The sequence below is a fragment of the Brachionichthys hirsutus genome, chromosome 16 (genome assembly GCF_040956055.1).
Source record: "Brachionichthys hirsutus isolate HB-005 chromosome 16, CSIRO-AGI_Bhir_v1, whole genome shotgun sequence".
NCBI lineage: Eukaryota > Metazoa > Chordata > Actinopteri > Lophiiformes > Brachionichthyidae > Brachionichthys > Brachionichthys hirsutus.
The window spans coordinates 3,809,256-3,837,124 of NC_090912.1; the positions used below are offsets into that span (position 1 = coordinate 3,809,256).

At 42.6% G+C, this 27,869-nt stretch overlaps 1 protein-coding gene across 1 annotated transcript; it reads right to left on the reverse strand.

Annotated features, from left to right (window-relative positions):
- Positions 1-327: 327 nt before the first annotated feature.
- On the reverse strand, positions 328-27,090 carry LOC137905373 (meiosis inhibitor protein 1). Its single transcript, XM_068749606.1, is given in 33 exon segments — positions 328-514; positions 781-911; positions 4,229-4,360; positions 4,737-4,843; positions 5,075-5,156; positions 6,473-6,657; positions 7,701-7,785; positions 8,057-8,214; positions 8,553-8,663; positions 8,921-9,037; positions 11,848-12,037; positions 12,252-12,406; positions 12,442-12,712; positions 13,284-13,434; positions 13,757-13,937; positions 15,976-16,073; positions 16,415-16,475; positions 17,542-17,645; positions 18,236-18,243; positions 18,327-18,474; positions 18,637-18,728; positions 18,802-18,916; positions 19,457-19,591; positions 20,549-20,648; positions 21,241-21,360; positions 21,486-21,600; positions 22,219-22,373; positions 23,332-23,541; positions 25,125-25,230; positions 25,789-25,862; positions 26,308-26,358; positions 26,631-26,765; positions 26,937-27,090. Coding segments are annotated over 33 exon segments (4,092 nt in total). The 3' UTR covers positions 328-459.
- Positions 27,091-27,869: the final 779 nt, after the last annotated feature.

Genomic DNA, 27,869 nt, shown 5'->3' on the forward strand with positions numbered 1-27,869 from the left:
GTTAGGTGTCCTCTAATTAGGAAATGTAAGATGGTAGTAATCGGGAAACGTGACCAGAAGACCCACTTCCTAAAGCATGAACATAGCTGCGAGAACGGTCTACTGGTTATGCTGGTTATGCTGGTCTGGGGGTCCAAGATGTGCAAGTTCAGCTCTGCGTGAGTGAGTGAGTGATGCAAGCAGTATTTTAATTCAACAGTGGTTTTAATCTGCCAGAATCAAAGACATGACTAACTACACCAATGGAAGGATCACTTCAAATGAAGAAACCACTACAGAAAAATAGGTGTTTTATAAATGTGAACATATAAGTGAGAACGTGTGACTGACATGTCCTTTGGTGTGTACAGACACACCCCGGTGCTGCTTTAAGAGCCGTACGGAAATAGGAATTAAAAGAAATGAAACAAACTGCTGGCGTAATGACAGCAGCCACGAATGGCTCAGTTTGCTGGAACATTAGTCTGCTTTCAATGTAAAGTCAGACAGACAGACGGAGATGTCTTCAACAAGCCTGAAGACAGGAGTTAAGGAGCAGTGGAGCAAAGTCAGAAAGTAGCCGAGTGATCCGGAGATCATAACTGAAATCGGTCTTATCTGGAACTTCAATCAGGTTCACATGGATTGTGTTTCCCGCGCATAAAAATACATTTTTCATCAGAGTCGAGGGGCGTATTTGTTTAAGAACAAAAGGACATACAGCGGTGGTGATTGATTAAAAATATTCAAGAGAGTCCGTCTGTTATTTTTAACAGTTCAGTTCAGAGTAGTAAAGGATACAAGATGCTGATGTGTCGATCGGGGCCGCAGCTCTCCGCCTCTGAGCTCTGCAAACTGAGGGCCTCCATCATGCTCCTCCCTCTCTGCCTTTGCTCCTCTCCGACTGGAGGTTGGAGCGCATCGCTTTGCATCTAAGCAAAAGGAGGAGCGAGAATTATAATTTCAATTCATTCAAAAGAATCAGTATCACCTCGGAGAAATCCACAGCTACTTCATCACATCGCTCACATCTCATCTACAAATAGAAGGCCACCCATCCGAACTGGCAGACAGCCTCAAATGCAAGAGTACACCTGAAATGCTGTATGCGGAAAAAGAGTGGACAGCAGCAAAAAAACATGTCTGAGAATACTGTTCCTGAATACTGTGTAGCCCTGAGAGTACCATTATGGCACCGAGATGCCGCAGAGACCCGGAGGATGAAAGATGTATTGTACATGTGTTTTGTACATTTTTCTGAACGGATATGAAATGCATAAATGGTGAAGAAAGCCGGTTCATACAGAATGGATAGTGCCTTGTTCAATACTTCAGGGCTGTCAGGATCAGAGTACTCGGCTCAGCGTCTAGTCTGACAAGAGCAATCTTTGATTTGACACAAACAAGGCTGCACCCACAGATGTGGTGGGTAGAAGAAAAAAAAAAAAAAAACAAGTGTGGAATATAGAAAGCGAGCGCTGCACCTGAAGTTGAAGCTGTTTGAAAGGAGTTCCTATCAAGTGACTCCAGAGGATTTGGAGGTATTTTGAGGAACCGGCAGATTGAAAAAAAGTCCAGTAATTGAAAAGGGCTCAGGGGGAAACAAGGGTGAATAAAATGGAGTTAGTGGGGTGAGAACAATTAGGAGTGTGAAAAGCATAGAGAGGAAGCATGGGAATGGGGGGGCAGAAAAGACTATTAAGCAAACACACTCAGCATGCATGTTGAGTTGGCTGTTCAAAATGCTGTTTGTTGCGACAATAGTTAGCAGCGACAGCGGCGAGTCTCTGGGCTGCGCCTCAGCTTGCGGCTGCAGTGAAAGATTCATGAGAAAGCAGCTCGAGCTCGTATTAATAAGCTCCCGATCCTGCAGATGAAGCCCATCAACAGAGCAAGATGCTGCCTCCACATTTTCTGCCTTAACTCTTTACTTCTACATCGTGACCAACGACTGAAGCTGTTATTTGCTTTTTTTTTTTTACGTTTCTAAAATGGCTCATGCTTGTTTGGGCCTGGTCAGTCACCGGAGCTAAACCCCAGAGTTGATATCTGGACGCGCATCAACGTCAGAGTGGTTGGCAGAGAAATCTGGGACCAGTGATGAGCGGCGGGAAGCAGCCAGACATGAGTGGAACCACACCGATGCAGCAAAGTGCAACAAACAGGCTTCCAGATGGTTTGTTTAAACAGTCGTTACCCGAAGGAAAAAAAACAATTTGGTTTGATTTGCTAATCAAACAATTTTGATGAATTGTTATTGCCTCATTCTTTTGTCCGGACGTGCACTGGAAGACAAGCAACAATAGACTGATGCGCCAGAAAGAACCAAAGAAGTGTGCATGTCACATTGAACCATTCCTCCCCTCAACTGGCACAGATGCGCACACAGCAGGCGTGTTCGTGCACACGCACACGCGCACGTGTGCATTGTTCAAGAGTTCAGCACTGGGAGCTGCAGAGCGTGCCGTGGTTCTGCCGCTGCTCTGATTCGGAGCTACCTTCAGAATACCGAGTGTGACTCGGGTCCCGTAGATAAAGATGAATCCAGGCTGAGCCTTCTGTTTTTATGCGTGAAAGCAAAGCGACACAAACTTTAAAGGCTTTAAGCATTTACTGGAGAGCGGCATCATGTCCGACATGAATGCAGAAATGGCGTGTCCGAAGAGAGACATTACATTTGAAGCCAAGTCATACAACACCGAGTGATATAAACTTGTCTTGTGAGCTCGTGCCACATGAATGCTTGCGATCAAATGAGCAGAAATGACAGTTTAGCAAACTGACATGTTAAGTTGCATTTCTTTCACCTCCCTAAATCTTCCCTGTTTGTTGTAACAAAATATTCCTGCATGAACGATAAAACAGCACTGCGCTGCTGCAGGGGGAAAATAAATTATTACATGCTTTAAAATTGTGCCTCAGGTATTTTGTATGTTGTTTTATTGCTTTGTGAATGTGCAAGCGTTGAGGGATCTATTTTCCTGGCAGCAGAATGTGTCACTTCCACGTGTTGGTATAGTTCTCTGATCTCAAAATGCAATTCCCCTGGCCTCTCTATCGATGCGCGTGGCCAGAATGGGCGAGGAGAGGCTGAGGGACTGAGATGCTAAATTCAGCATCATTTGCATCCATCAGTATAATGAATGCTAAGCTGTGACAAGATATGCAAGCGCAGAATATTTCCAACAAACTATTCCCCGATCAGCAGAGGCTTGAGAGTGACATCTTATCATCTAGGGCTGCTAGGGTTTACATCTGTCTCAGCACTGAGAGGCTGGATGGACAGTGATCTGTATTAGCCACACCATGGAAGGAAAAAAGGCATAAACCTAAACAACTGAAATCTTCTGGATTGGTGTTTAGCAGCAGATTTAAGTCGGCAGGCTTTGCAGATTGAACGTGACTTGCGACGAGACACGGCTTCTAGATTTGCGACATTAGATTGAGAGACTACGTCGACTTGGTGGCTGTGACTGCAGTTCTGCATCTATCCCTTAAATGCTAACCAGCCACTTGGATCTCCTGCGTCTCGGTTATTACCCGGGTTGTATTCCTCGCTTCAAACTGCAGAGCAAGTTTGTGATTTATTCAGTTTAATCAACAACTACAGAGTCACACATATCAAACGTTTTTCATTTCTATTTCTGCGCTGACTTTCCGATTCTTTTCATTTTGACCTGCTATAATTGGCTGAAAGTTGTGAAGAAGAGGATTTAGTCTGATGCTTATCCCCGCCGAAGCATTTCTCCTCCAGTCCTCCTTCTGTCCAATAGATGCAGCAGACGTTTATGGACCCTAACATGGTGCAGTAATTGGACCAGGCAGAGTTGAAATGTTTGACCGTGTCCATATGAATTTGTAATGAAGGTGCTAAATAGAGTCTTTAGTTTCTGTGATGACATTCAGGCACTTAGGGGCGAACTGATCAATGATTCAAGTGTATTTACGACTGCTGGGGTTAATGAGTCGAGGTGAGGTGTTGACACGTCTTACTAGATAGCTGTAACTCTTTTGAAGACTCACCTCTAGAATAAGCTCATTAAAAATCTGTCAATAACATTTGGAGTAATCCTGCAAACAGACTAACAAACCAGTGGCAGCAGAAACTTCTCCTTAGTGGAGGTACTTACCGCTGTGTGAACTTATGTGAAAAAGCCAAGGCACATAACATGAGGCATTTCAAATGAACACTCCATTCTCAAAGCCTTTTTGTTTAGTAATTTCACATGGGTACCTGGAGCAGCCGTACCTGTGTGAGGAGCTGCCTGAGGGCCTGTGACGCCTCCTCGTCGAGTTCCTTCAGGCCCTTCCTCTCTGCTGCCTCCATTACCTGCAGCAGGCCAGCATCCCTCTGCAGGGCTGGACCGCCATGCAGCAGGAGCTGCAGGGGGCACAAACACGGGAGTTGAAAAGTTAAGAAATAAATAAAGAGAGATCCAGAGGAAAGCAATAAGAAGTGACAAACATGTGATTTGTTTAAAGCAAATCGATATTCCATTTGCTCCCATTTTGGATGCGACCCACCTTAATCCACACACTTTAGAGGTGGCTCGTGATACACTGACCAGGAGCTCCTACCCCAAATTCAGTGTGTAATGAGAACATGTGCACTGGGAATCTTTTTTTATGATGCACAAAAATCCTAGAAAAGTTTTGCTTTGTGAGAAACTTTTTGATTCTTTCAAACATGTCTTACTGCTCAAAACCTTGCCTGAGACATTACACTTGATTTGAGTGTCTGTAGCAAAAGTTCTTACAAGTGTGAAGACTTTGAGGATGGCAGGATGTAGGAGGCAAGTCTCTCCTGAACCGAGGAGGCAGCGGAGGAGGAATCCAGTCCATGGCTGACACACCACATACTTCGCTAATTCATGGCCACGAGGAAAATGCCCAGAAGACGACAAAAAGACATGGGAGCGCTTAACAAGATCAATTTCATTCATTTAGCTCTATTCCTTCAGGTGAAAATCCATAAAACAGCCACATCATCAAGGGAGCACACACACTTCAGCTTTAAACACATAACACATAAAAATAATTGATCTAATGCTCTGCTAACGTGCACTCATTCCCCAGCTGCTCCTCTGTCTGGTACCTGTAGAGGGACTCTTCCTCTGAAGGAACCCCAGCAGGGCGCTCAGACAGTTGACTGAAGCTCTCAGCAACAACTCGTGTTTCTGAGGAGAAAGAAACACAGCAGGATGAGACGTGAGAAGCGATGACGAGTGTGCAATAAAAATGTAAGATCAAAAAAAGCATCTTGTTGCTCCAACATGTCCCAGTCATGGGGACCGAGGAAATGTGACATCTCCCGACATGCTCTGATTTGGCATGAACGCAAGACAAATAGAAGGAGAAACACACACTCACACACAATGCATGGAGAAGTAGCCATAAACAATGGGGAGAATGATGGAGTAAGGTTTTAATAATGCATGTCTCTCTCCCTCAGAAGTGGTGCTGGCAGTGAGCACTATGCAGTATCCAAAAATACTGAAGTAGGCCAGCCAAGTATATATACAGCAATGGAGAGGTACACCCTAATCCTGGGGCAGAGAGGTGATGAGAAGAAAGGATGGGACAGGAGGATGAGCAGGAGATAATGAGAGAGCGAGAGGGGGGAGGTGGCAGAGAGGGAGGATGGATAAAAAGTGTGAAGATGAGGAAACAGAGATGAAACGGGAGGCTAAAGTGCGAGCAAAGAACGGCGAGGGATGGAAAGTGAGGAGAACGAGAAAAGAGAACGGTGCGAGCAGGGTCGAACAAGTGGAGGCAAATAGATGAGAGGAGCTCTGGAGCTGCAGTGTGAGAACAGAGGAGCGAGGAGGAGCAGTTCCTCATCAGCAGCCGAGCAGCAGTCGACAGAGTCTGAAGTGCTGCCACGGTGACAGCCATCCATCCCATGGTTTCATTCCGTTACATCCAGAATGTCAAAATGAAGAATACAAATATCTCCTTTGTGAACTTGTCAGCATATTTCTTTTCATTTCCTGTCATTACGAAGCATTGCTTAGCTTTAAAGAGGGAATCTGTAAAGCTTCCAATTAATCAAGTTATCATCACAATCAAATAATGTAGTATCGGCCAGGGCAGTGGAAGAGCTGCATTTTGCATACAAATGAGCGCCACAATGAACCCAGTGGGAACACACTTCATTAGCTGATGATTTTTCAAGGCTATTTCATTAACCTTCAATCACATCACAGGCTTCCTGCTTCACTTTTCTTCAAACATCATTTCGATTGCCACCCAACGCTGGCATATCAAGAGATTATTGATGGTTAAGGCGATCGTAATGTGTTTATTTCGCAGTGTATTTGTATCCGTCTTGGCTGTGGCGTTGTAATGGTCTGCACACTGTGCTGCACCTGGTAAAAAAAAAAAACCTCATTGGTATTAGAAAAGCATGTACCCCTTTAATGGTCTCTCTCTCACACACACACACACACACACACACACACACACAAAGACAGAATCCCTGAGGTACTACAACCTGCAAAAGAAGTCCACTGATAGCAGCTGAGAGACACTGGGCCCCTCTGGAACCGAGCGGGTACAAAGCGCCGTCTTCAACTCCCAGGGGTTTGTGTCCAATTAAGCCAGGACCCGCGCTGATACATACAACCGCTGACACCAGGTCACCATCCAACAGAACCTGCAGCAACCGCAGGTAGCTGCCTGAAACGAGAGGAGGGAGATACCAAAGTAAATCAGGAGCAAAAGGAACGCTAAATCCTCCAATGAGACAGGAGGACAGCGCAGACACATGGAGAGAACACGGCCACAGGAGAAACAGATGCATGCTAGAACTGAAATGGACGAGTGGGCGTATAGAGTTGGGATCTGAAAACCTAAAATCCAAAAAGAAAGCGAGGTAGAGGAAAGAGTGAAGATAATTTAAAGCATATTTTCTATTGAGGTGTGAATCAAAGAAGGTAAACGTGTCCGTGCAAGCCTAAGAGATCAAAATACTGATGACGATAATGAGACAGAACTTATAGCCAAAGCAATGAAAAGCACACTGGAACCCAAGCGGCGAGCAGCCAGGCCTCCGGATTCTACTGAGACCAAGCACAGGGACATTAGATCTGTCCGAGGGACGGAGGACTCTATTAGAGGCAGAGAAAAGACATAGCAGAGACAGACAGAGATAGACGGAGGGACGGAAAAGGACAATTGAAGGAAGGGTTTGAAGAGAGAGTGAGAGAGCGAAAGGGATTGGCGAGAATGGGAGGAGTCAATTCATCACGGCCTCCCTGACAGGCCACTTATCCAGCTTCTTCTATTTGACAAGCAGTCACTTAAGCCGTGTCAGAGGACACGTAACCCAGACCGGGAGTGAACCATCCTGATAAGCCTGATACAATAATCAGAGGCCTGACACGCTCCAAATGCAGCTTTCAGGTTTGTTGAATTTAAATACCCTTTTAGTGAGTCTGTGTTTGCGGTGGGAAGTGTAAAATGCAGCAACAATGAATTAAGGTCTGAGGGAAGATTAAGAGAATAAAAACAAAAGTGGAAGGACATAAACAAATGGGTGGAAGAAAAACGGCGTGCAGAAAGATATACATGTAAGACTCTGGAAAATCCCTTTAGTGTTCTAAAGAAGCACACGCCGCTCTGATCATTGCATTTGCATTGCTGATGAATTGTGTGCAGCTCACGTCAGCAAGGAGAGGAGCCTTTGAAAAATAATGATCAAATAAATCTGAGTTTGTTACCCAGCAAGAGACTGTCTGTGTTTCTTTTCCGAACCAGGAGAAGCTGCACAGCTGTGTCCAGACTCCAACTGACTTTCTTAAGAACCTTAAAAAAGATGCAAAAAGAGGAGAAGAAAAATAGTAAGATTAGAACAAATCTCTCAATCCAAACAACGTACCCCCCCCCCCCCCCTGCAGAGTGAGATTACATTATTTCCTTACTGTGATATGCATCAAATAAAAAACAGATGATGCTTTGCATTCTGTGCCCGCATCCAAATCCAAGCTCCAACGTGCTGCATGTTTTGTCCCGCCCTTCGCTGTGTTAGGTTTTTATCACGGCATTGTTGGAGATAAGATGAGCTGAAGTTTTGTACCTGAGCAGAGTGAAAACGCTGCAAGGTAATGAGGGAGGACAGGAGGAAATGGCCGCAGCACAGCAGAGAAGAAGGAGGACGAGCTGACGGAGAGGAGGACGACAGCACTCGCTGCAGCTGGTCCATCAGTCTACTGTTGGAGAGCAGCATGGAGATGGCTAGGGAGGAGAATGCATTGTGTCATCACTCATTGATGGGTTCTGCACATTTCATTGTGTGTGTGTGTAGATTGTAGGGTGACGTGCGGCAGAGGTCCTTATTAAAACACACAAACACTGTAGCCCTGTCACAATTATTACTTCATCGCTTCTCTTTTCGAGCTAACTGTAATTACTCTGCACAAATGTTTGAACTCTTCATTGGCTGTCTTTAAAGCTTTCAGGCAGAAGTCTTAAGCGGTTTTATGGTGTTTACGCAGTCTGTGCATCAAAATGTAAGCAGGGTACCGGACCAGAAAGATGGAGAGTAAAAGAAACAGGAAGGAAGCGAGTCTCACCTCTGTCAGTGCAGTGTGCAGGAGACAGCGTCAGGCAGCAGTACAGGTAGCTGAGGGCAGATCGCAGACTCTCTGTGCTGGTCGGCTTCAACCTCCCCGCTATATTACTCACTGACACAAACATGCACATTCAGGTCTGATGGCTGCCCCCTCTCGCAATTCATCTGCCGTGATCTCAAATGTATACATTAAACATTTCCTTCCCGACACAACGTTGTGTGTGTGCCTCCATTTAAATGACTCTGAATCTGACTATGGAGATGAATGCCAACAGTCTCTATAGGAACTACATGTGTGTATAATGACTGACTGCTGCAGGGAGAAGTACTATAATCAAATGGCCTGCCAGCAGCAGCTTTCCACCTCACCGTGGTAAAACAGCTTGAAGTGCACTTCGTCCAGCTTAATGTAGGAGGAAGCTGAAGGCGGGTCACAGGCCTGTGTCACACAAAGCAGCTTCAGCACCAGAGGGAGAGAGTCCACCTCTGAAAAAAAGATAGAAAGCACAATGAAATGTAAAAACAATGCACAGGGTACAGATAAAAATGTGTGGGTGTGATAAATGTGGAAATGGTGTAGCTAAGAGACTCATTACTGAGTCATTACAGTCTGTGCCCCGATGTTGACAGAGAAGTTAAGAGGGCAAAGGTCAAACTAGCACAAAATTGTGTCATCAAGAAAAATACAATCTGTTTCACGATGTTAATGATATACTGATCCCTTTCTTTGGACAGAGTTTTCTCTCTACTCCCGGCGCAGCAACGTTGTTTCTTTCTGTGTCTTTCTGCGCTACGGAAGCCCACGAGGAGGAATAGTGGAACGGAATAAGGATAAACTGTGGCGGGGAAAAACTCGAGTTTGCAATCTAAAAATAGATTTTAGCTAAAGAAAAATCAATAAATCAATACAATCTATTTTTTCCCCAGCCAGATGCCACCTCATTCAACGGTAATATAAAGCATTTCAATTAATGTGAATTACAGTGGGCTGAACTGTAACATGTGCACAGATAACAGCCTGTAATTCCCACCGGGCCTGGGATGAGCAGGAAGCATGCAGAGGATAACGGCAGTGACCGTTTCTGACTCCCCAGCTTGTACGCGGCTGTTTGGCTCTTAAACTGTGCTCATTACCCCGGTCAAATACACAGACATAAAAACAACATCTGCTACTCTTACTCTCATTAAAGCCCCAGATATTCATGCATGTAATGGATATCTGGGAGGTGAACCTTCCGTATTTGGAAAATATTTAAAATTTCACCAGTCTGAACACCCGATAAAAAAATATATATATACATAAAAGGTCACAGGCTTACTCGAACTGCTCAAAACACTCAGTCGAAAAATAGCCATTAAAATCTCTTGTTGAGAATTTTTAGATGCTGGGAGATAAGGTCAGGAGGGGTCAAGTCTGTCCTGCTTACCAAAGCAGCACCAGATTCCGATCTTAAATTTGAAGCTATGCAATTTGTCGGGTTTCTTTTTCACCTTTCATTTTAGCTTTCATTTCATGAAGGTGGCTGAAAATGTCTGCCAACTACATGAGTTTTGCACGCCAATGAGTTTTTGCAATTAACCTTGCATAAGCAGAATTTTCTTCTTTCGGGAATGTAATAGTTTCTTGTTTTAATTTGAACATTTGGCCCAAAATCTCGGCCTGCGAGAGTCAGCAGAAGGTTGTGTTTGGCATGAAGCTCTGATGTTTAGCCATTGTTTATACTCCAACAGACTCATAATAAAACACAGGGATGGGCATGGCTAGAATTTTATTAATGCTGTTTTTTTATTTATAATTTATACCTACATCTGAATTAAAAAAAAATTAATATAAATGATGAATTCTCAATTTATTATCTGTGAAACTCACACTTCTGTACATATTAATATGTGGAAATTCAGAGAGACAAAGCCAAACCAATTTGACATCACAAAGGTCAACAATTTTGCGAGTTTGAGCAGCAGTTTTCAGTATTTCATTCACTGTGGGAATTTCCTGCTGCTGAAAAAACCCACCATCAGCCTCTTCCTACCCAGACTTGCCCCTGAAAAGTTAAGACCACATTTTAAAATATCCTTCTAATTAAATATTTTTGCATGATAAATTCACAGGGATTAGGCAAAATTAATCACCAATTCAACTGACAGGGTTTGCAAGTTTAAGGTAAACTGGTGTCTGAGGTATAAAAAAAAGTCTGAACAATAAACCTTTTTCCTTCATCAAAGTAATTTTTGTGTCAATCCGTCGAGAAAGGCTTCTGAGACTGTTTGTTTAGGGAGCTGACATTTAATTACTCTTTCTGTATTTGCTGCAAGGCGAGAAAAAGGCTGTCAGGGTGAATTTGTTCATTATAACTCAGAGAGAGAGTGTGTGTGTGTATTATCTGTATTAGCTTGTATTGAGGAGTATTTTTAATTAAAAGTTAATATTTGGCATAAAGTTTTACAATGTTTGAGGAACAAAAACACCCAGGAAGAAAACAACATGCTTCCTGCAACACAACAATGCCTGAGGATCAGTAAGCAACAGACTTTACATCCACCTGTACAGACTGTATTTGGACTTTCATGATAAATAATAATGCAGCAAACCTAATCAGTTATCAATCAGATGTGTGAGTATGAATGCGGACTTTCTTCCTCTGGTATGAATATGTAGATTGGCAGTTTCTGTAGTCCTCAGGAAGTTATTAACATGGTAATTTAAATTTGAATTCACAACAGATCTGTGTATTGGTCTATGAGGCTGTTTAATTAGGCATTTATGTATGCAGGCATTTTGTAAAGCGGTGTTTGATTCTACTTTCATCTGATCGGCTCCAACAACAGAGGGGGGAAGGTTCAGTCTATTTAAAGATTAATCTGTTGAAAAAATTGGGATCAAACCTAATATATTCAAAACTCCCTGACTGAGACGCATTAATTCAAAAATGATAGAATCCATTAGCGCTTCATAAATGTGCTCCAGGTGCATAAACCTGTCATTAACTATTAACGGTGTGTGACTCATCTCTGCAGTTCATATACATTGCCTGTAATAGTGTCAATTCAAAATCTGATCATCTTTCCATGAAGCTTCCCCCGATAAAATCATTACTTGACCGATTTTGAAAGCCAACAGATTCTTAGATTTTAATATTAGATTGAGCTTCTACTGCATCTAATCCATTTAAACCAACTCGAGTTGGTTTAAATGGATTTAATTTACTCTTGCATCTTTGGAGATGCAAGAGTAAATTGCAGAATACTTCCATAAATCTAAATTCTCTGGGGTTTTTTGTGAGTTCAAGTCTTACCGTGTGCAGCATGTTCTGGTCCAAACCCATCGCCCATGTTCTCCATACTAAGCCTCTGTAAAGCCTGGAGCAGGGCTGGCTGAAGACTGGTGCATAAATCAGCATCAAAGTTTCTCTGGCTGTGCAGGAGAACTTCGAGCACCCGCAGTGCTCGGCCTGCTAGGGGCGCCTCTCTGGTGCAAACCATATCCTGTTGTCATAGAGTGTCCAACACACACACATGAAGTCAAATTCATTCATCTTTACTCAGAACAGCCAAACAAGTAAAAACAACAGTTTCCAGGACTATAAGAGCTAAGCCAAATGATTTAGGCCAAACAAGTAGCCTTAACTGAGAGTGAGCATATCAGCTTCTTATTATCTTTACCGTCATATGACTAACTTCTACGCTGTAAGCTCCTCACCAGGAGGATCAATGTGACAGATGGATGCATCGCTATAAGAGCCAGTAGCTCCTTCGTTTCCATGTGCGTCTCCTGGTCCAGTGTCTTGTCTGTCTCGGTTCCTCTCTTCTCTCCCCTCTCCTGCATGAATGTGTGCACCTTTTCATTCATTTTTACTTTAATTGATTGAAGTGCAAGAAAAAATAAATACCGGTATGTACAAGCTACACTGTTGGAGTCAAATTAATTCGTAGAACATATGAGTCTGAGGTAAAATGAAATAACTGCTGTAGTACCTTAATCTGCTCTGCATCAGTGAATTGTGCTGGCTTGGTCAACCAAAGCTCCAAGACTAGAGGTCCATATTTCTCTGCTAGCTCCGGATAGCGACAGATGAAGTGGAGGAGTGCAGGATGGTGTATGTAGAGTGAAGAGAAGCTTTGGCAGGAAGAGAGAACCTTGCTAACGCAGTTAAAAGGACCCTTGAGTAGGTTGGTGGAGAGCAATTGAAAAAAAAGACATGCATATATACATGAAAACAACTTAAAAACTTTTGTGGTTTTTATTTTCTTCAACATAAATTATTTTAAACCCTCCTGAGGCAGAGCGGTCAGCCATAGCAGGATGCTTTCTTCAAATGTCGCAATGAAAGCTCCTTTGAATAAAAGAGCAGTGTGTGATATTTACAAAATGCTTTAGTCCTGTGCAAATTTTTAGAAAAAAAATGGATGAGGTACAGCAGAAAACAGATTTGTTGTCAAAAGATGAATGCAACTTATATGAGTGTTCCCGTCCTGGTACATTCATGGTTTCCATATGAAACAATGCTCTGTGTTTCTCTATCTGGATTAACATAATAATAACATAATAATTTAAATATATGTTGCATGTAATGGTGTCTCAATGAATGACGTGAGCATTCCTCACTAAAACAGAAAGATCCCAAATTCACGGTTCAAGCTATCTATGTCTTGATGCTTATAGCTAAAGTGCACTACTTTAGGAAGTGAACAGTGTGTTTTGATTTCATTTCAGTGAAATAAAGGGAGTTACCCCCTCCAGGTCTGGGCTCTTTTCCTGTGTCACGGCCAGCAGGTAGAGGGCAGAGCGGAGTACAGAGCGCGGCAGGAAGCAGTCGCCCTGCTCCTGCACTGAATGCAGCAGCCGCACCACACTGGAAAACACCATGTGGTCTGGAAGGAGCCTGGATCGACACATATATGCACCATAATTAAGACTTCATTGATTTACTGTGGCCAAACCTTTAGATGTATAAACACAAAGATATAGAAATCTGGATGAGCAAATAGTGTGTTCAGAGAAAGTACTCCAGGGGGCATGTTGATCTCACAAACATGCAATCTGTCCACACATAATAAAGAGACCAGTAGCAGCAGCTTAAGAGCTTAGACTTTTTGTTTTTGAAACTATCAATTATCCCAAAGTTCTGAATAACCAGAGTGATTTGTGAGGCACATGTGATATAAGTGAAGGTAGTTTGTCATCAAGTTATCTGCATGGGTTACCTGTCTCCTTGCTCCATAGCAAGGTGCAGTATTATCAGCAGGCAGTACTGCGTGGCCCTCGGCCCTTTATATTCACACAGCTGGAACCCTGGGACCTCACACAGCTGAGAGGGCCAGTTCGAGAGACGAAAACACACAGAAGGAAGGTTGTGGAGCAGAAGATTCTCCAACTCCTCAACATCTGCGAGGGGGAGAAAGGAAATACAATACAAACAAGAAAGGCCATGTTTTAATAATCAGTGCTGGGAAACAGGAACGGTTGAGAAAGAATGTTATAGAGAGCAGAGGGCGATGGAAGATGTAAGGGACTTGTAAAAATAAAAATGAAGATGGGATGGAATAAACTGAGCCCTGAGGCCTCATTAACAAAGGAACGCCACTCAACAAGTCTGTGTTCATGACTAAACCCAAGCTGGAGCTGAGGTTTATGAATAAAAATGGATAAGGGTGAAAATAAAAGCGGGTAACTTTCAAACGATTCCTACTTACTCTCTTTGTTTCATCCAAACATAAAGCCAACATCCATTATTAAGCATGCTATGGCTGTGCGGGAGGGGGGGGGGGTTGAATAAAATGTTTATAAAATGCCTTGAAAAGGGTAAAGTGAAATAATACTCAGGACTCAGGAGGGCTTCCAACTCTTCAAAGACGAGAGAAAGGGAAGCGGGTAGGAAATCATATAATAAATATATATGTAGAGAAAGACACTTAGAAATGGAGGAGTGAGGATTAGGAGAATAAGAACAGAAGGACAGAAATCTTTCTGAAACAGCCGAGAGAGTGGTACTGTTTGCACGGTCCCCATCAGAGTACTCTTTAGGTAGGAGATCTCAGAGGGAGGACAGTGAGAGAGCAACACAGTGAAGGACCGACAGATGAAGAAGATGAGAAGGGACACAACAGATGGAAGACAAACAATAACCACACCTACAACGTAGGCTGCAATAAAATGTCGCCTTCTGCTCGGTATATGCTTTGGTAAACACAGACAAAGCTGTTGGGGAATTTTTCATTTAACAAACAATACTGATTGGCTAATTCCACAAAGGATGGGGCATCCTAAATGTCTCTCTAGCCCTAAATAATAGAACATAAAAAAGAACATGGACTGGTACTTCTAATGCTTCCTTAACTTAAGCATTTGTTTATAGATTGTAAATGATAGAGATTAGAGGCAATATAACATTGTTGTTACTCTACATCACCATGCATCTTAAAGGACAACTGCATAAGGTATAATTTAGTGAAATGTTTTCAAGCAAGAACTGCTGAACTTCAAATGGAACGTTAATAAAACCCACGGATCCACCCCTCTATCTGGTTCTATTTGGCCCACACGCCACCCCCGCCACAGAATTCTTTGGAAAACAGGACATTCATTTTTGTGTGTTAAAAGTTAAAGTCTCAAATAGACAAAGCCAAAAAGATTAAAAAAAAAAAAAAAAAACCTTGGTAGCAGACTAGCAGTAATAAATTAGAAAACCTCTGGAGTAAACATCAAACATAAAATGAAGTGGAAAAATTCAAAGAGGAAAAAATAGAGGCAGTAAGAGGCTGAAACTACAACAGATAAGGGTTTTGAGAAGGCAGGAACATGTTGACAGGAATAAACTGAAGCGTGGCTTCCACAGAACTCATTATTCACCGCCGCAAACACACAGAAATAAACACACCAAGCTCACGCTCACACGATGCTTAGTTCTCATCGCCACAGAGAAATATCCTGCTCCCAACATGTCTCCCGGGAATAACAAACGACTTCACTTAATGCAATCTCTCACGCTTTAATTCGTTTTCAAAGTTTTTGTTTCTTCAACTGGAAATGTTATCTGTATTGTTTGCAGTGCGTCATTAAATAAAAAGCTAATCTCTCACTCAAAACTCAACAAACACTCGGCGTTCAAATAAGGACATTTTCAACATGTTTACCGTACAAGCATCCGGACGCGTTCCTTCTATTCTGCACAGTAAGGTAAATATGTACTGGTTATTGATTGGTACCTTTTCTTTGGCTCGAGAGACAGAAAAATAGAGACAGAAGACGAAGAGACACAATTGCTGCACAAAACAAACACGGCAAGTAGTTGAACAGCACCAACAGTTCTATCAAACACTTCAACCGTGTCCGACCACCGACAACGTGGCATCGTTTGCTATAAGGTGACAGTGACAACAGGGCTTTGCTGGCGCTGCATGTGAAAGCGTGTACGTTTGCATACCATGCTGACAGGCACCAAAAACGGGGTCGGAGTGGAAAAGCAGACACATGCTGAGCCTCAGCAGAAAAGTGCAACCAGACGCATTCAGATTCGGGTTTCTGAAAGATCAGGGTGAGAGAGAGAGAGAGAGAGAGAGAGAGAGAAATGCATATGAACGAGGGTACGAACATGCATACAGGTAAAGAACACTGCAGGAGTAAAGACACAAACCAACCACAATTATGACCACAAGAACACAAATAGACAGTCAAATTTAGACACACACACACGGAAGAGAATACTGGCTTACTGGAAGCAAGTAGGTCGAGTGACAAGTTCATTATGAAGTGTGCTCTGACATGAAATAGAAAGAGCATGACTTTCTGATTTTACACACACACTAAGCACTGCTGTGCACTCCTTCTTACGTGTGCGTCCTCAGGTCATCCTGCTGTGTTACCTGTTTCCTGCACAGAGGAGCCCTTTGTGTTCCAGAGCCATCCTGTAGAAACCAGAGGATGCTACGGGGAAGAGGAGGTGAAGAGCAGAGCAAAGCGATGACGAGGCAGAAAATTGTCGTATTAAAACGATTGTTGTACAAAACACGTTCTAAAACAAATGTTACAAAAATCCATCGGAGGCAGACAACGACAAATATCAGTGAGAACAATAATTGATAGTTCAAAAGGATTCTGTGGGTGGAGGAAGAAGAGCGAGAAGAAAGGACAAGCAGTCAGAAGATATGGCCTCAGTTATGCGTCTATGAGAAGAACAGAAAGAACTCTCTGCATTTCTGCTTGATAGTTTGATACCAAATACAAAATGACATTCATTTTAAAACTAGCAGCAACTGCAGAGAAACATCCAGCGATGCTGAGGAGAACAGCGGCTGTTGTGTCATAATGAAATTAACTTTATGTTGGGAACTGAGCTTTAGAGAATCTGTTTATGCTTATTTAATTTAGTCAATTACCGGTAAGGCTTTAAAATAAAATGCATTGTGAGCGAACGCTACGCTGGCAAATCTGCGTTACAACAGCAGGCTACTCTGGAAATATGTTTCTTCGGCATGATTATGATCCAAACTCCCATTTGCACTAAGCACTCAATTCTCACAAGCCCGATGCAGCTGATGATACATTTAAAGCAGCAGTGAGACTACAAAATAAGGCTAATGTTTATGCACTAGATGCCTGACGCTTGTGCTGTGTCTGCAGTCTAACAATACAAATATTGCTTAATTAACACTTAATTTAAACGCTTTGTCACATCAAGGAACATAGCATACACATCACCGCAGTCACCGCAGTTTAATTGCCCCATGTAGCTCTGATAATGTGCTGACTCAGCTGTCAGACAACACAAGAGATGTCTCCACTACTGCTGGAAGCTGACAAGTTCAGGCCTAATATTGTTAAAATACCAACATCCACAGCTGAAAATATGCCAGGAGAAAAACAGGAAAGACCACATAATGTCTCGCCACCCATGAAACCAGCAGACAGAATGTACAAAAATATATATAGTCATATTAAATCACGGTCCGCTCGCTGTGGATTTGAGATTCTGCAGTGTCATCCAACTCACCTAGCTTACTTGCAAAGACAGACATGAGAGATGGAAGAAGGGTGAACTGGGATGACAGGATGGAGTAGAAGTACTGCAGTATGTGAGCGCTTGACACATGCTCACTCATCCTCTACACACACACACACACACACACACACACACAGATAAATTCATAGACAACTGACCATTCCTGTCTGTTTTCTTTTGTATTTATGACAGAAGCATTGATCCATAGGTTCAAATTTCTATGAGTACACCAAACTAATAGAAACAGAAGCTGTGTGAATGTGTTTATGAAGTACTTATTAGCTATAAAGATGGCCTTGTAATAAAATCAGCCTGCCAATGCTAAAAAAAAAAGCATAAATGTATTAAAATACTGTCATACGATGACAATAAACACAGAGAAAGGGTTATGGTGACCACAGTTGTTAAAATGTAGAAGCCTACTATAACCAGAATGCACACCAAGATAATAAATGCTCTGGCTGGTGGGTGACAGGTGACATAATACAGATCCAGTGAACGTTTGCAAGAGCTGGAGGATTTTTGTTGGCTAATGAGGAGAGAGCTCGAGGCGAAATGCAGACAAAATGTCATTGTTTATACGCAAATGCAAACTGGAATGACACACGGCGAAAAATCTGCATTTTCTCTTTCATACAGTCCTACAGCCACAAATGTATTATGACGCAATTTTCATTGCAGAGACCAAAGTGTCTTGGATAGTTCAAAACGTGAAAAGTAATGAATCAGACGTGTGCACCATTGTGTGTGATTGTGTGTGCGTCTCCGGCCCTCACAATGACGGCGGGTATCCATACGGAGTCGCAGCAACGCAGCAGACATCGACACAGAGAGTCGAGAGAAGCACGCCCCTGGCTGTGCTTGGAAGGAGCTGTGAATGTGTTTTCCCTGAGAAGAGGGTCTGATGCACACTTCTCAGCCAACCTTCAGAATGCAAAAATAAACTCATAAGAAAACCACCCATAAATATGCAAAACTGATGAAGGTCACACAAACAAGTCCTGCGCCATATGCATACAAGGATGCATATGGAAAAACGACTGAAGGCTGAACAGCATGAAGCACTTTTATTTTTAAACCCGTGACCTGCAGGCAGCTTGAAAACAGACGAGGGCCTGGAACAGAAATCCTTCAGACTTGGAGGCATGGAGGGAAGGGTCTGACCTTTTCACCCCGCCCTAAAGGACAACACAGAGAAGAGATCAGAAGGTGGCGGGGTCGAAGAGAACCAGGATACAAAATCTAACTCACAGAACTTCGCCGATGAGCACGAGAGGGTAAAGACAGCTCAGGGAATCGGTTAGTGATGGCTTCTATTAATCCCTCGATCTCTCCATACTGAACTGGTCTGGACTGGTGGTTCAACCTGGGCAGTCCACAGTCACAGCAGACAAAAGGAAACACCGGCATCACTTTTCACTACACAGGTTGCAATCGTTTTTTAGTCGGTGGGTGGAAAAGAGAGGGTAATGGAGGAAAGAGACAGTCTTATTATTGTTCACTTACTGTGTGTGAATGATTACAGCTGATATGTGCTGGCATGTGTCTACCTTCAGTTATCTTTGTATAGGCTATAGATTTATTTATTCATTGAGCACCTATGGAACTACCCGCTCCTTCAGACTGGATGCTAAACTCTATTTTGTTGTTGAGAACGTCTATCGGGGAATGATAATAAACTGTATTCTCGTTTAAATGCCACGCAGCTGATCAATATACGGCTCACTGGTGATGATTGGCTGTAAATATGTAATTACCTGCACGTGCTTCATGATTATCATGTCTGGGAGGTACCTAGTAAGTTGGGACTCCTCAGAATGTGGTTGCACCAGTATCCTCAGCAATATGGAACTTATTTAGTATACACAGCATATATGTGTGTGTGTGTGTGTGTGTGTGTGCATACTTGAGCAGGGTGGCGGCAGCATTAGCCGCCTGCGTGGCTACAAGCAAACAGGAGCAGGAGACTCCAGCCGCCACAGCATCAGAAACCGCCTTAAACCCTGGACCAGTGGGGAACAGTCGTACACTTTCCGGCTGCCTGCAAACACACCAGAGACCTGTGTGAGAGAGATCTACGCAGGACAGGACACAGACGGTGAGTGGACATTCAGAAACTGTTGCCGATGTGGATCTCAATAAAAGCTTTGGCTCACTGCGCTAGTATCAGCAGCAACTCAGTGAGCCCCTTCACCTCCACACAGAGTCCTACGGCCCATCTATTGGGCACAATATGGGACACAGAGAATTAATATTACATAAAATAGAGAGCTCAGGTCCATGACACAGCATCTCAGCTGCTGCAGACTGCCTGCCTGTTGCCACAACAAACACACACACGCACAGATATGCATACAAATGCGCACACATATATATAGTGGTATTTAAATATTGATATAAAATATACCTCACCTTCATGACCCCAGTCCTCCCTCTCGCTCTCAAACACACACACACAGTTTAGCTTGCTCAGCTAATTTTTTTTAGTGTTTCACTCAAATTTCCCTCGTTATTTGAAATCTCCCATCCTCTACATCAGTTAGGTGACAGGTTGAACATCCAATTAAGATTATGTGAACCTTGCAGATACACAAGAGTATTTTACTGGCTATTTTGTTATCTACGAGCCATAAACGTGTTAATTCCAATATAATTAAAATTTCCCACTGTGCTACCCAGTATTTATAATCTTTCATAAGAAGCTGTCTGTGTGCCAGAGGAGCTGAGCAGAGTTGCACAGCTGTGACAATATTGGAATGTCCAAGGAACCTTTTCACATACAGTATACGTGAGCATGGATCATAGCTCTCTGGGACGCCTTCATTGAATCCTAATTGCTTTTATTTGCTGTTGCTGCATTGACCTCTGGAGTACTGATAGTGTGCTGATGGAGGTGTCATGGCATCGTTTTCCATCAGGGATTTATGTCCAGTGCAGTTAAATGACTAAGATACAAATTTAACTCAGATAGAAAATCATTGTCATCATAAAGTGTCACCTCTCCAGGATCTCAGTGAGCAGCAGCAGACCTTGCTTCGGCACCTCCAGGTTGGTCTGTCGTAGAGCCTCCTTCAGGCTGCGCACCAAAGACTCAATACCTACCACACAGACATCAGAGGATAACATCCCCCAAAACACTGATTAATAAATGCATCAGTTCTCGTAAATGAAGTTCTTGTAATGTTTTTATATACTTCAGTTTTTGTCATTAAGAGTAATTTTCACATTTCTGTTGTGTGGCTGTTTGATTTTAATGAATGGGTAGATGTTGTGGAGGATTATTCGGTGTGGGTTGATTCCTGCTTTTTGGTTCCGTCTGTTGACGGCCCTGTCCATATATTATCCTCTATAATTTCATGTTACAAGTATAACACATAAAAACATTGTTATCATTCAAGGATGCAAATCACAGACTTTTTTGCAAGTTCCATTTTATTGCTAATCGTATGAGACCCTTTCTTCAGATGGAACGCCTGACTAACCAAAATATACTATGCCCTGTAGTTGCCCCTGCTAGACTAGTTTCACACGGGGTTTGAAGCAGACACTCAAACTTCAAACTACTAAAAATATATACGCAATGCAGATGTTCCCCTATTCACTGTGAACCGCAAAATCCCACAGGGACGCCATCGTAACAACCTGAGAAGGAATGACATACGTTTGTTCGATTTATTTTAGCATTCTCACCATAGACAGAGTGACACTGGGAGAAGAAGAGGGGGTCCTCAGTCAGTAACACCAAACAGCTGTAGACAGACCACAGCAGCACCTCACTTGTGCTACTGGCCAGACGGTCAAAGAGAAACTCTATGAGGCAAAAGGGAGATAGAACGACAAGTAGAAATGGAGTCAAAAGTGAGCACAGAACAAACCAAAGAGGGCGACAGCTTGTGCAGACAGCATTCACCAGCCCGTGTGTGTGTGCAGGTTACCAGGCAAGTCAGCCATGATGAAGGGAACACTGCTCTGACTGGGAGAATGAACCAGGATGGCTGCAATGCACTTTGCGCTGGCAGTCTGCAGCGTCTCATCGCCGCTCAGCAGCAGCTGGAAAAACACATTTTCCGGGTTAATTAGGAAACAAAGATCAGTGAACACAGATATCATTCAAACAGAGTGCAGGGCTGGGGTTGTTAAAACGAATGATCTCATCTTCATTACAGCGTCTGTGCTCGAAGCTACACGTGAATGTGACAAATATATCCAGGGAAATCGACCAAAGCAATTAGGGTCTTGGAAATTCACGTTTTAACTGGTGAGTTTTATACTGTTTAATGCTGCCATGTTGTTTTTGTGAAACTGATTCAACTAGCAACAGTTTTTTTTTCTTACAGCTGATTAAAAGCAGTAAATGCGTGGATGAATCCTAAAATAAAATCCGACATTATGTTTCGGGGCATCACCTCAATATTTAGATAGATAGAACACACAATGGTGATCTACAAAAAACTATCAAAGTCAGTGAAGCATAACTGAAGAAAGCAAGCCAGACATAAACTATGTATTCATTTCCCAGACGCGTAGCACAAATATTTGTCATGGGTAAACCCTCCCTGAATCCCCATTCAAAGGAGCATTAATCCTGGATTAGAACTTTTTGTTATGGTTATCACCAGAACCAGAATGTGGGTCTTGGGTGTTGAGGCAGGATGTTTGGACAGAGACCTTTTTCAGTATGAGAGGTAAAGGACAATGGTCAGGGGACTGTTGCTCTTGGTCTTGGCAGAGGATCTGGCTGCTCTGGCTCTCACTGAATGGAATATGATTGCTCATCAGAACTGACACAGCTTCTCCTTGCTGCACCAGCAGCCACAGCAGGCCTTAACGGAAAGAAGACAAGGTGTGGTAACAGACACTGGTGACAAAGTGCATCATTCCTTAAATACATACAAACATATCTACAAATCTAAACACATTTACATAAAGGTTTAAGATGAGGCAGGCAGACGGAAATATTCATGATGCAGAAGGAACATCAGACAATCTCTACCAAGGTAAAAGAAAACCTCAGGAGTTGAGATTCGTTACAGCCTGTGGGAATCTGTGATGATAAAAATGCACAATGTATCTTGGCAAAATATGAAAAAAATACAATATTCTTGTATGCTATAGCGACTCTGCAGCTAATCTAAAAACTGATGCAGACCCTGCATCTTAATTCTAAGCCTGTGGTGCATCGACCCTCTCTCTCAAGTGAGAAAAACTAATCATTTCTTGAAGATTTTCATCATGACCTGCATTCTAGGTATCAGCACATATTAGCATCACGACTGAAAAAAAAAAGTCATAAAGATAGGATCGCTGCTCCATCTCCATCTGATGCCTTCCTTCAGTAGACTTTTGATCTTTCCTCCTCACAAACATGATTGTGGAAGCAGAGTTTTATTTTATTTCATTTTCTATTATAAGACAGCGTTTGGTGAATTCACCAAAACACAGACGCATTCATTATATCACACAACCTACAGGTGAATGTGAGTGACTCTTCAAGTTTCCTTAATAATTTAAAAGCTCGCAAACTGAAGGAACCAATACCCTGATGCCCATAAAAGGTATGTGTGAAATGTTACTAAACTCTGTGTAGCAGTTCTTTTTTAGCAGATTATTTAGAAAAGATATGTCATTTGGAAAGCAAAACATATATATTTATTCAAATAATTGTCACAGATTCATGTTATGATAGTTGAAGGCTGAAACATTCTTAAGTAAAGTTTTTACTCATTGGTAAAATACATTTGAACAAATAAATAAAATGACTGCCATGTTTTTTTTCCTCACCAACGCAGTTGTTGATGAGTTGGGGGTTTCCGGCATTGGCTAAGGTCTGCAGCAGCAGGACACAGATTCTGTCCCTCATGGTAGTGGGCAGGAACTGGACCGCTGAGCCCCCGGCTGCACCGAACAACTTGAGCCACACATACAGAACCGAAGCCTTCAGCGCTTCCTCTGGGTGAAGCAAGGCTGAGCACAGGTGTTCCAGTAGGGGCACTGGGGAGCAGATTAGGGGGGGGCGGCAGATCACATGCAAAAACAGGATTTAGATGCACAGACAAATATTTATCGGTCTGTGAATCTTCAAAAACCACAGGGAAAAGCAGAATATGAATAAGCTGGCTGCAATCACGTGCAATTTCTGTACTTAGATGCAAAAGCAATGAAAAAAAGAAAGTGCAGACGTGATGTAAGATGAGACCCAGATACAAACACTAGAAGTGACCAGAGAGAGCAAAGAGCAGCAAAACGTATAGAAGAGTGACTTTGACAACAGAGGACTAAGCAGTCTGCAGGGCAGAGCTCTGGTTTAAAGAGACAGGAACCAGGGATCTGAGTGTGGAAGAAAGAGAAAGGCCTGACTAAGTAGGAGAGATGAACTGAAGACAGTGTCTCTGTGGAGCAGATCAAAGCATGTGCCAGGAGACTCCCAGACAGGTTTGATTAAATCCAAATATGTGAGGCGGCTAAGATGAGAACCAGACCAAATTAGAAAGGGGAAAAAAAAAAAGCCCTTCACAAAGGATGCAAATGGAAAAAAAGCATTATCTGGGAACGAGGAAATGAACGGCCTTCTGACACAGAGAAGAAGAAATGAAAACAAGTTATGTTGTTTTTAATTGCAGGAGGATACAAAAGAATCATTTAAGTTTGCCTTGTTTACTATTTTCTCGCTATGATTCTGTGCACTCTGGCCAACCACTCTCTGGGGTGTGAGCTGCTTCACGCAGCGTGTCCTTGTTTAGCGCTGGTTGCTTCGAGCTGCTTTACTGAACTGTTCTCTGGCCTGCTCTCTGGCTTTTAACACAGCCTCCGGTGTTTCATATATACTTTTATGAGATGCCTCTGTCTGACTCACCAAAATAAATCTCTCCAACCCAGCAAGAAAAAAAAAAAGAAATTCCTTGATAATTTCAAACAACTAAATTATTATTCTCCCCTTCCTTCCACAAACATTCTGACAGCATCATGTCAACTGAATTTTACCAAATTAACACAACGACAGTGGCGGCGGCATTTTCAAAAGAGAACACAATGAATCTGTTTTCAAAACGTTGCATTTTCAGGCCACTGAAAATGACAGTTTCTGTCTAAATGAAAGCAGGTGGCAAGCCAGAGGGAGCGCACGCAGGGCTGGCCGCGCGGGTCTCGTGTTGTCATTAGTCTAAACAGCCCTAGAGAGACATATTGAATGATAAGCCACAAACATGAACAAACAGTCAATAATGGCGGCCCGTATCTTGCAAAAGCATCAAAACAGCACACTGCATCCTGCAGCTGGCAGGAGGGGAGCTTTTCAGACTCGTGGAAATACATGCGAGGTCGGCTCATATCACATCCAGAAACTCCTATGACAGCTGCTTTGGCACTATAGGCTCATATTCACTCGGGCCGATGAAGACAAGCTCTAGGGGTTAGCATAGGTCGCTAAGCTGACAGGACGCACATCATACGGGGGGTTGTAGCAGAGAATAAATCAGGTGATCATGTATTGTATCCTCTGCATCTTGACATGGTATGGAATTTAACCCTGTGCTGTTGGTGCATAATGGGCACACCCCCCCCCCCCCCTCCCTTACCATACTGTGTCACGAGAGTGTGGGCCACATCAGGGACTGCTTCCACAAGGTTCCCCAGAAACTTGAAGATGGGCCAAAGACCTTTCACACTGACCTGGTCATTCAGCTGGACAGGGAATGCAAGAAAATAAACAATCAGTTCATATATCAGGAACAAAGGAACGTGGCGCAGGCACACATTCATAAGCCAAAGCCTCGCCACGGTGCCTTTTTAATGTTTGGAAAGATTTATTATAACCTTTCTGGGCCAGTTATAGCAGAACAGTAGGAATGGAAAAAGTTGATTTCAGTGTTATATAGAAATAATCCAGCTTAAACTTCTGATCCTCTTATGTCTTAATTTGGAACTTTTGCCTGTAATTAATTTCTTCCATACGTGGAAAAGAGCACTAAAAACTCTATTCTCATCACTGAAATAAGACCTGTCTGCACCCCTACCAGTATCCACAGCTGTGCCATTTTCTACCTGCAGCATCGGCCCGATTTTTTACAAAACCCCCCCAGAGGCAAGACAACAGAAGGAGACAAAGGAGACAAGTGGATTGTTTACCAAACAAGTCCGATGTGTCGTTGGTTACAAAAAATGCTGTTCAATCATTTAAGATGTTGACTGTGCTCCTGTGTCTGGAGTGAAGAAAATTATTTATCTGTCTGTGTCCCTCACCTGTTTGTGTATCTCATCCAAAATTAAGCTGAGTGACAGCTCAGCCTGGAGTTCCAGAACCAACTGGATCAGCACTGAAACACAAAGAAAAACAAAGGCATGAGTGTTCACAGCGTGTGAAACAGAACGCACAGACGTATTCATTAAAGGAGCATGACAGTCAAGTAGATTTTACCACTATTCTGGGGAATTATTGGCACCTATTGCAAAGGGGAAAAATAATATAATAATTCAAGGCATTAATTAATTAAATGCCAGTGATTCAAGCCTGATTTGCCATTTCGAATATGCTTTTTTATTTTATTTAAATAAACGCTTATGCAGTTGCTAGTTTGCTGGGAGACAAGCTGCAGATGAATCTGCACATGGCAGCAGGACAAGGCAGCGGTGAGTGAATACAAACACGTGAACGTAACGTGAGGAAGCTGCATGAGTGAATCCGAAAGCAGTGAGTCTGTGTACGCGCATAAACACTTCAACTCCATGAACAGCAAAACATCCGCTGCGTCATCTTTTCACCTTGGTCAACCTTTTCCAGAGTGTCTGGGTCCTTCATGCTGTGAAGCATTCCTGGAGACAGAGTGGGGTTGACAAGACACATTTAAAAAAAAAGAAAGCATACTTCACAAACTCACTGCAATAAAGAAAGAAAGGAAGCTGGAGAAAATGACTGAGTTTGACAAGTTTGACTGAAGACGTTTCACCTCTCGTCCAAGAGGCTTCTTCAGTTCAGAACTGAAGAAGGGGTTTCTTTGATAATTAGAACAAATATTTTATGCACAACTCTGCATCCTAATAAATATTGCTAGCCTGATCTAAGGCAGCGTGTCACTATTCCTCACCCAGAAGAGAAGATATAAAATGCAGTGAGACTCTGTGGTCCTGCCGGAGGAGCTCTCTCAGTGCCCCTGGAGAACACTTCAGCACCCCACTCGTACCAGACAAGGCAAAAGACTTTCTCACCGACTGGGGAGAAAAGTAAATACATCCATGGGAACCAAGTAGGATAATGGGATTTTCCATAAATACTTGTGTCAATTATACAAAACGCCAAAGGAAATGTTGGATGATTAAATTACAAATATTTATTTTTTAAATACACCATCTGGCAAAAAGCTTCGTAATTCATTTTGACATCTCAAAAGTATCTTTCCTCACCGCGATACTGTCACTGTCAATCATTTCTATGACACAGGCCACGCAAAGCAGCAGGCCGCCCCCCTCCGCGGGGCCCAGGCGCCCGCTCCACTTTGGGTCATGCCTGAAGTGGATCTCGTCGTAAACAATATCTCTGCTGGCCATTTTGGTTATTTTTCGTGTTCACACTGTGACAAAAAGCACACCATTACTTAACAAATAACGACAATATACGAGTCAGCCAGGCGAGAGATGAAGATACTTATCGCAATGACGCAGTTTAACTACACGCTAATGCTATCTTATTAGCATTTCTTTCCTCGTACTCCAAAACAAACCTTTGTGGCAGTCTGAGTAACGACTACCTAAGTATTGTTAAGCATTAAAAACGTTATTACGACATATACCAATCGAGTAAATCGCACCTCACACTATAAAGTAGCAGAGGAATATCCTTCCATCATGTTAAAGCTAGAGGCTAATAACAAAAGTTTTATGCACTTTTTTTTTTTAAATCAAAACTTTATTAAGCAGTCTAGAACTACAAGCTTTAGCTCTGATGACAAAGTATACGCTCGTGATATTTTTACAGATTTAACGTCAGCGTATCAACAAAATATATTACATTAAAATGAAAATAAATACATAAGCTACACAAGGGAATTCAATGAACTCTGCACTGATTCAGGTTCAGCGGGACACACGAAGAAGAAACAAAACCATAGAAGAAGCAGCTGGAGGACCTAAAGTCTGCACAGTGTATGAAACACCAGGTACTAACAGAACCGTGACAAACAGACAATTTTGTGTAATTATAATGTTATTATTCATGAACCGGTTACATCAGATTATTATATTTTTTCAGTGAAAGGCATGCATGACTACTAATTATGAATCAGTGTCAATTCATCTTCCAAGGAATGTCATTGCTGAATCGTATGCTG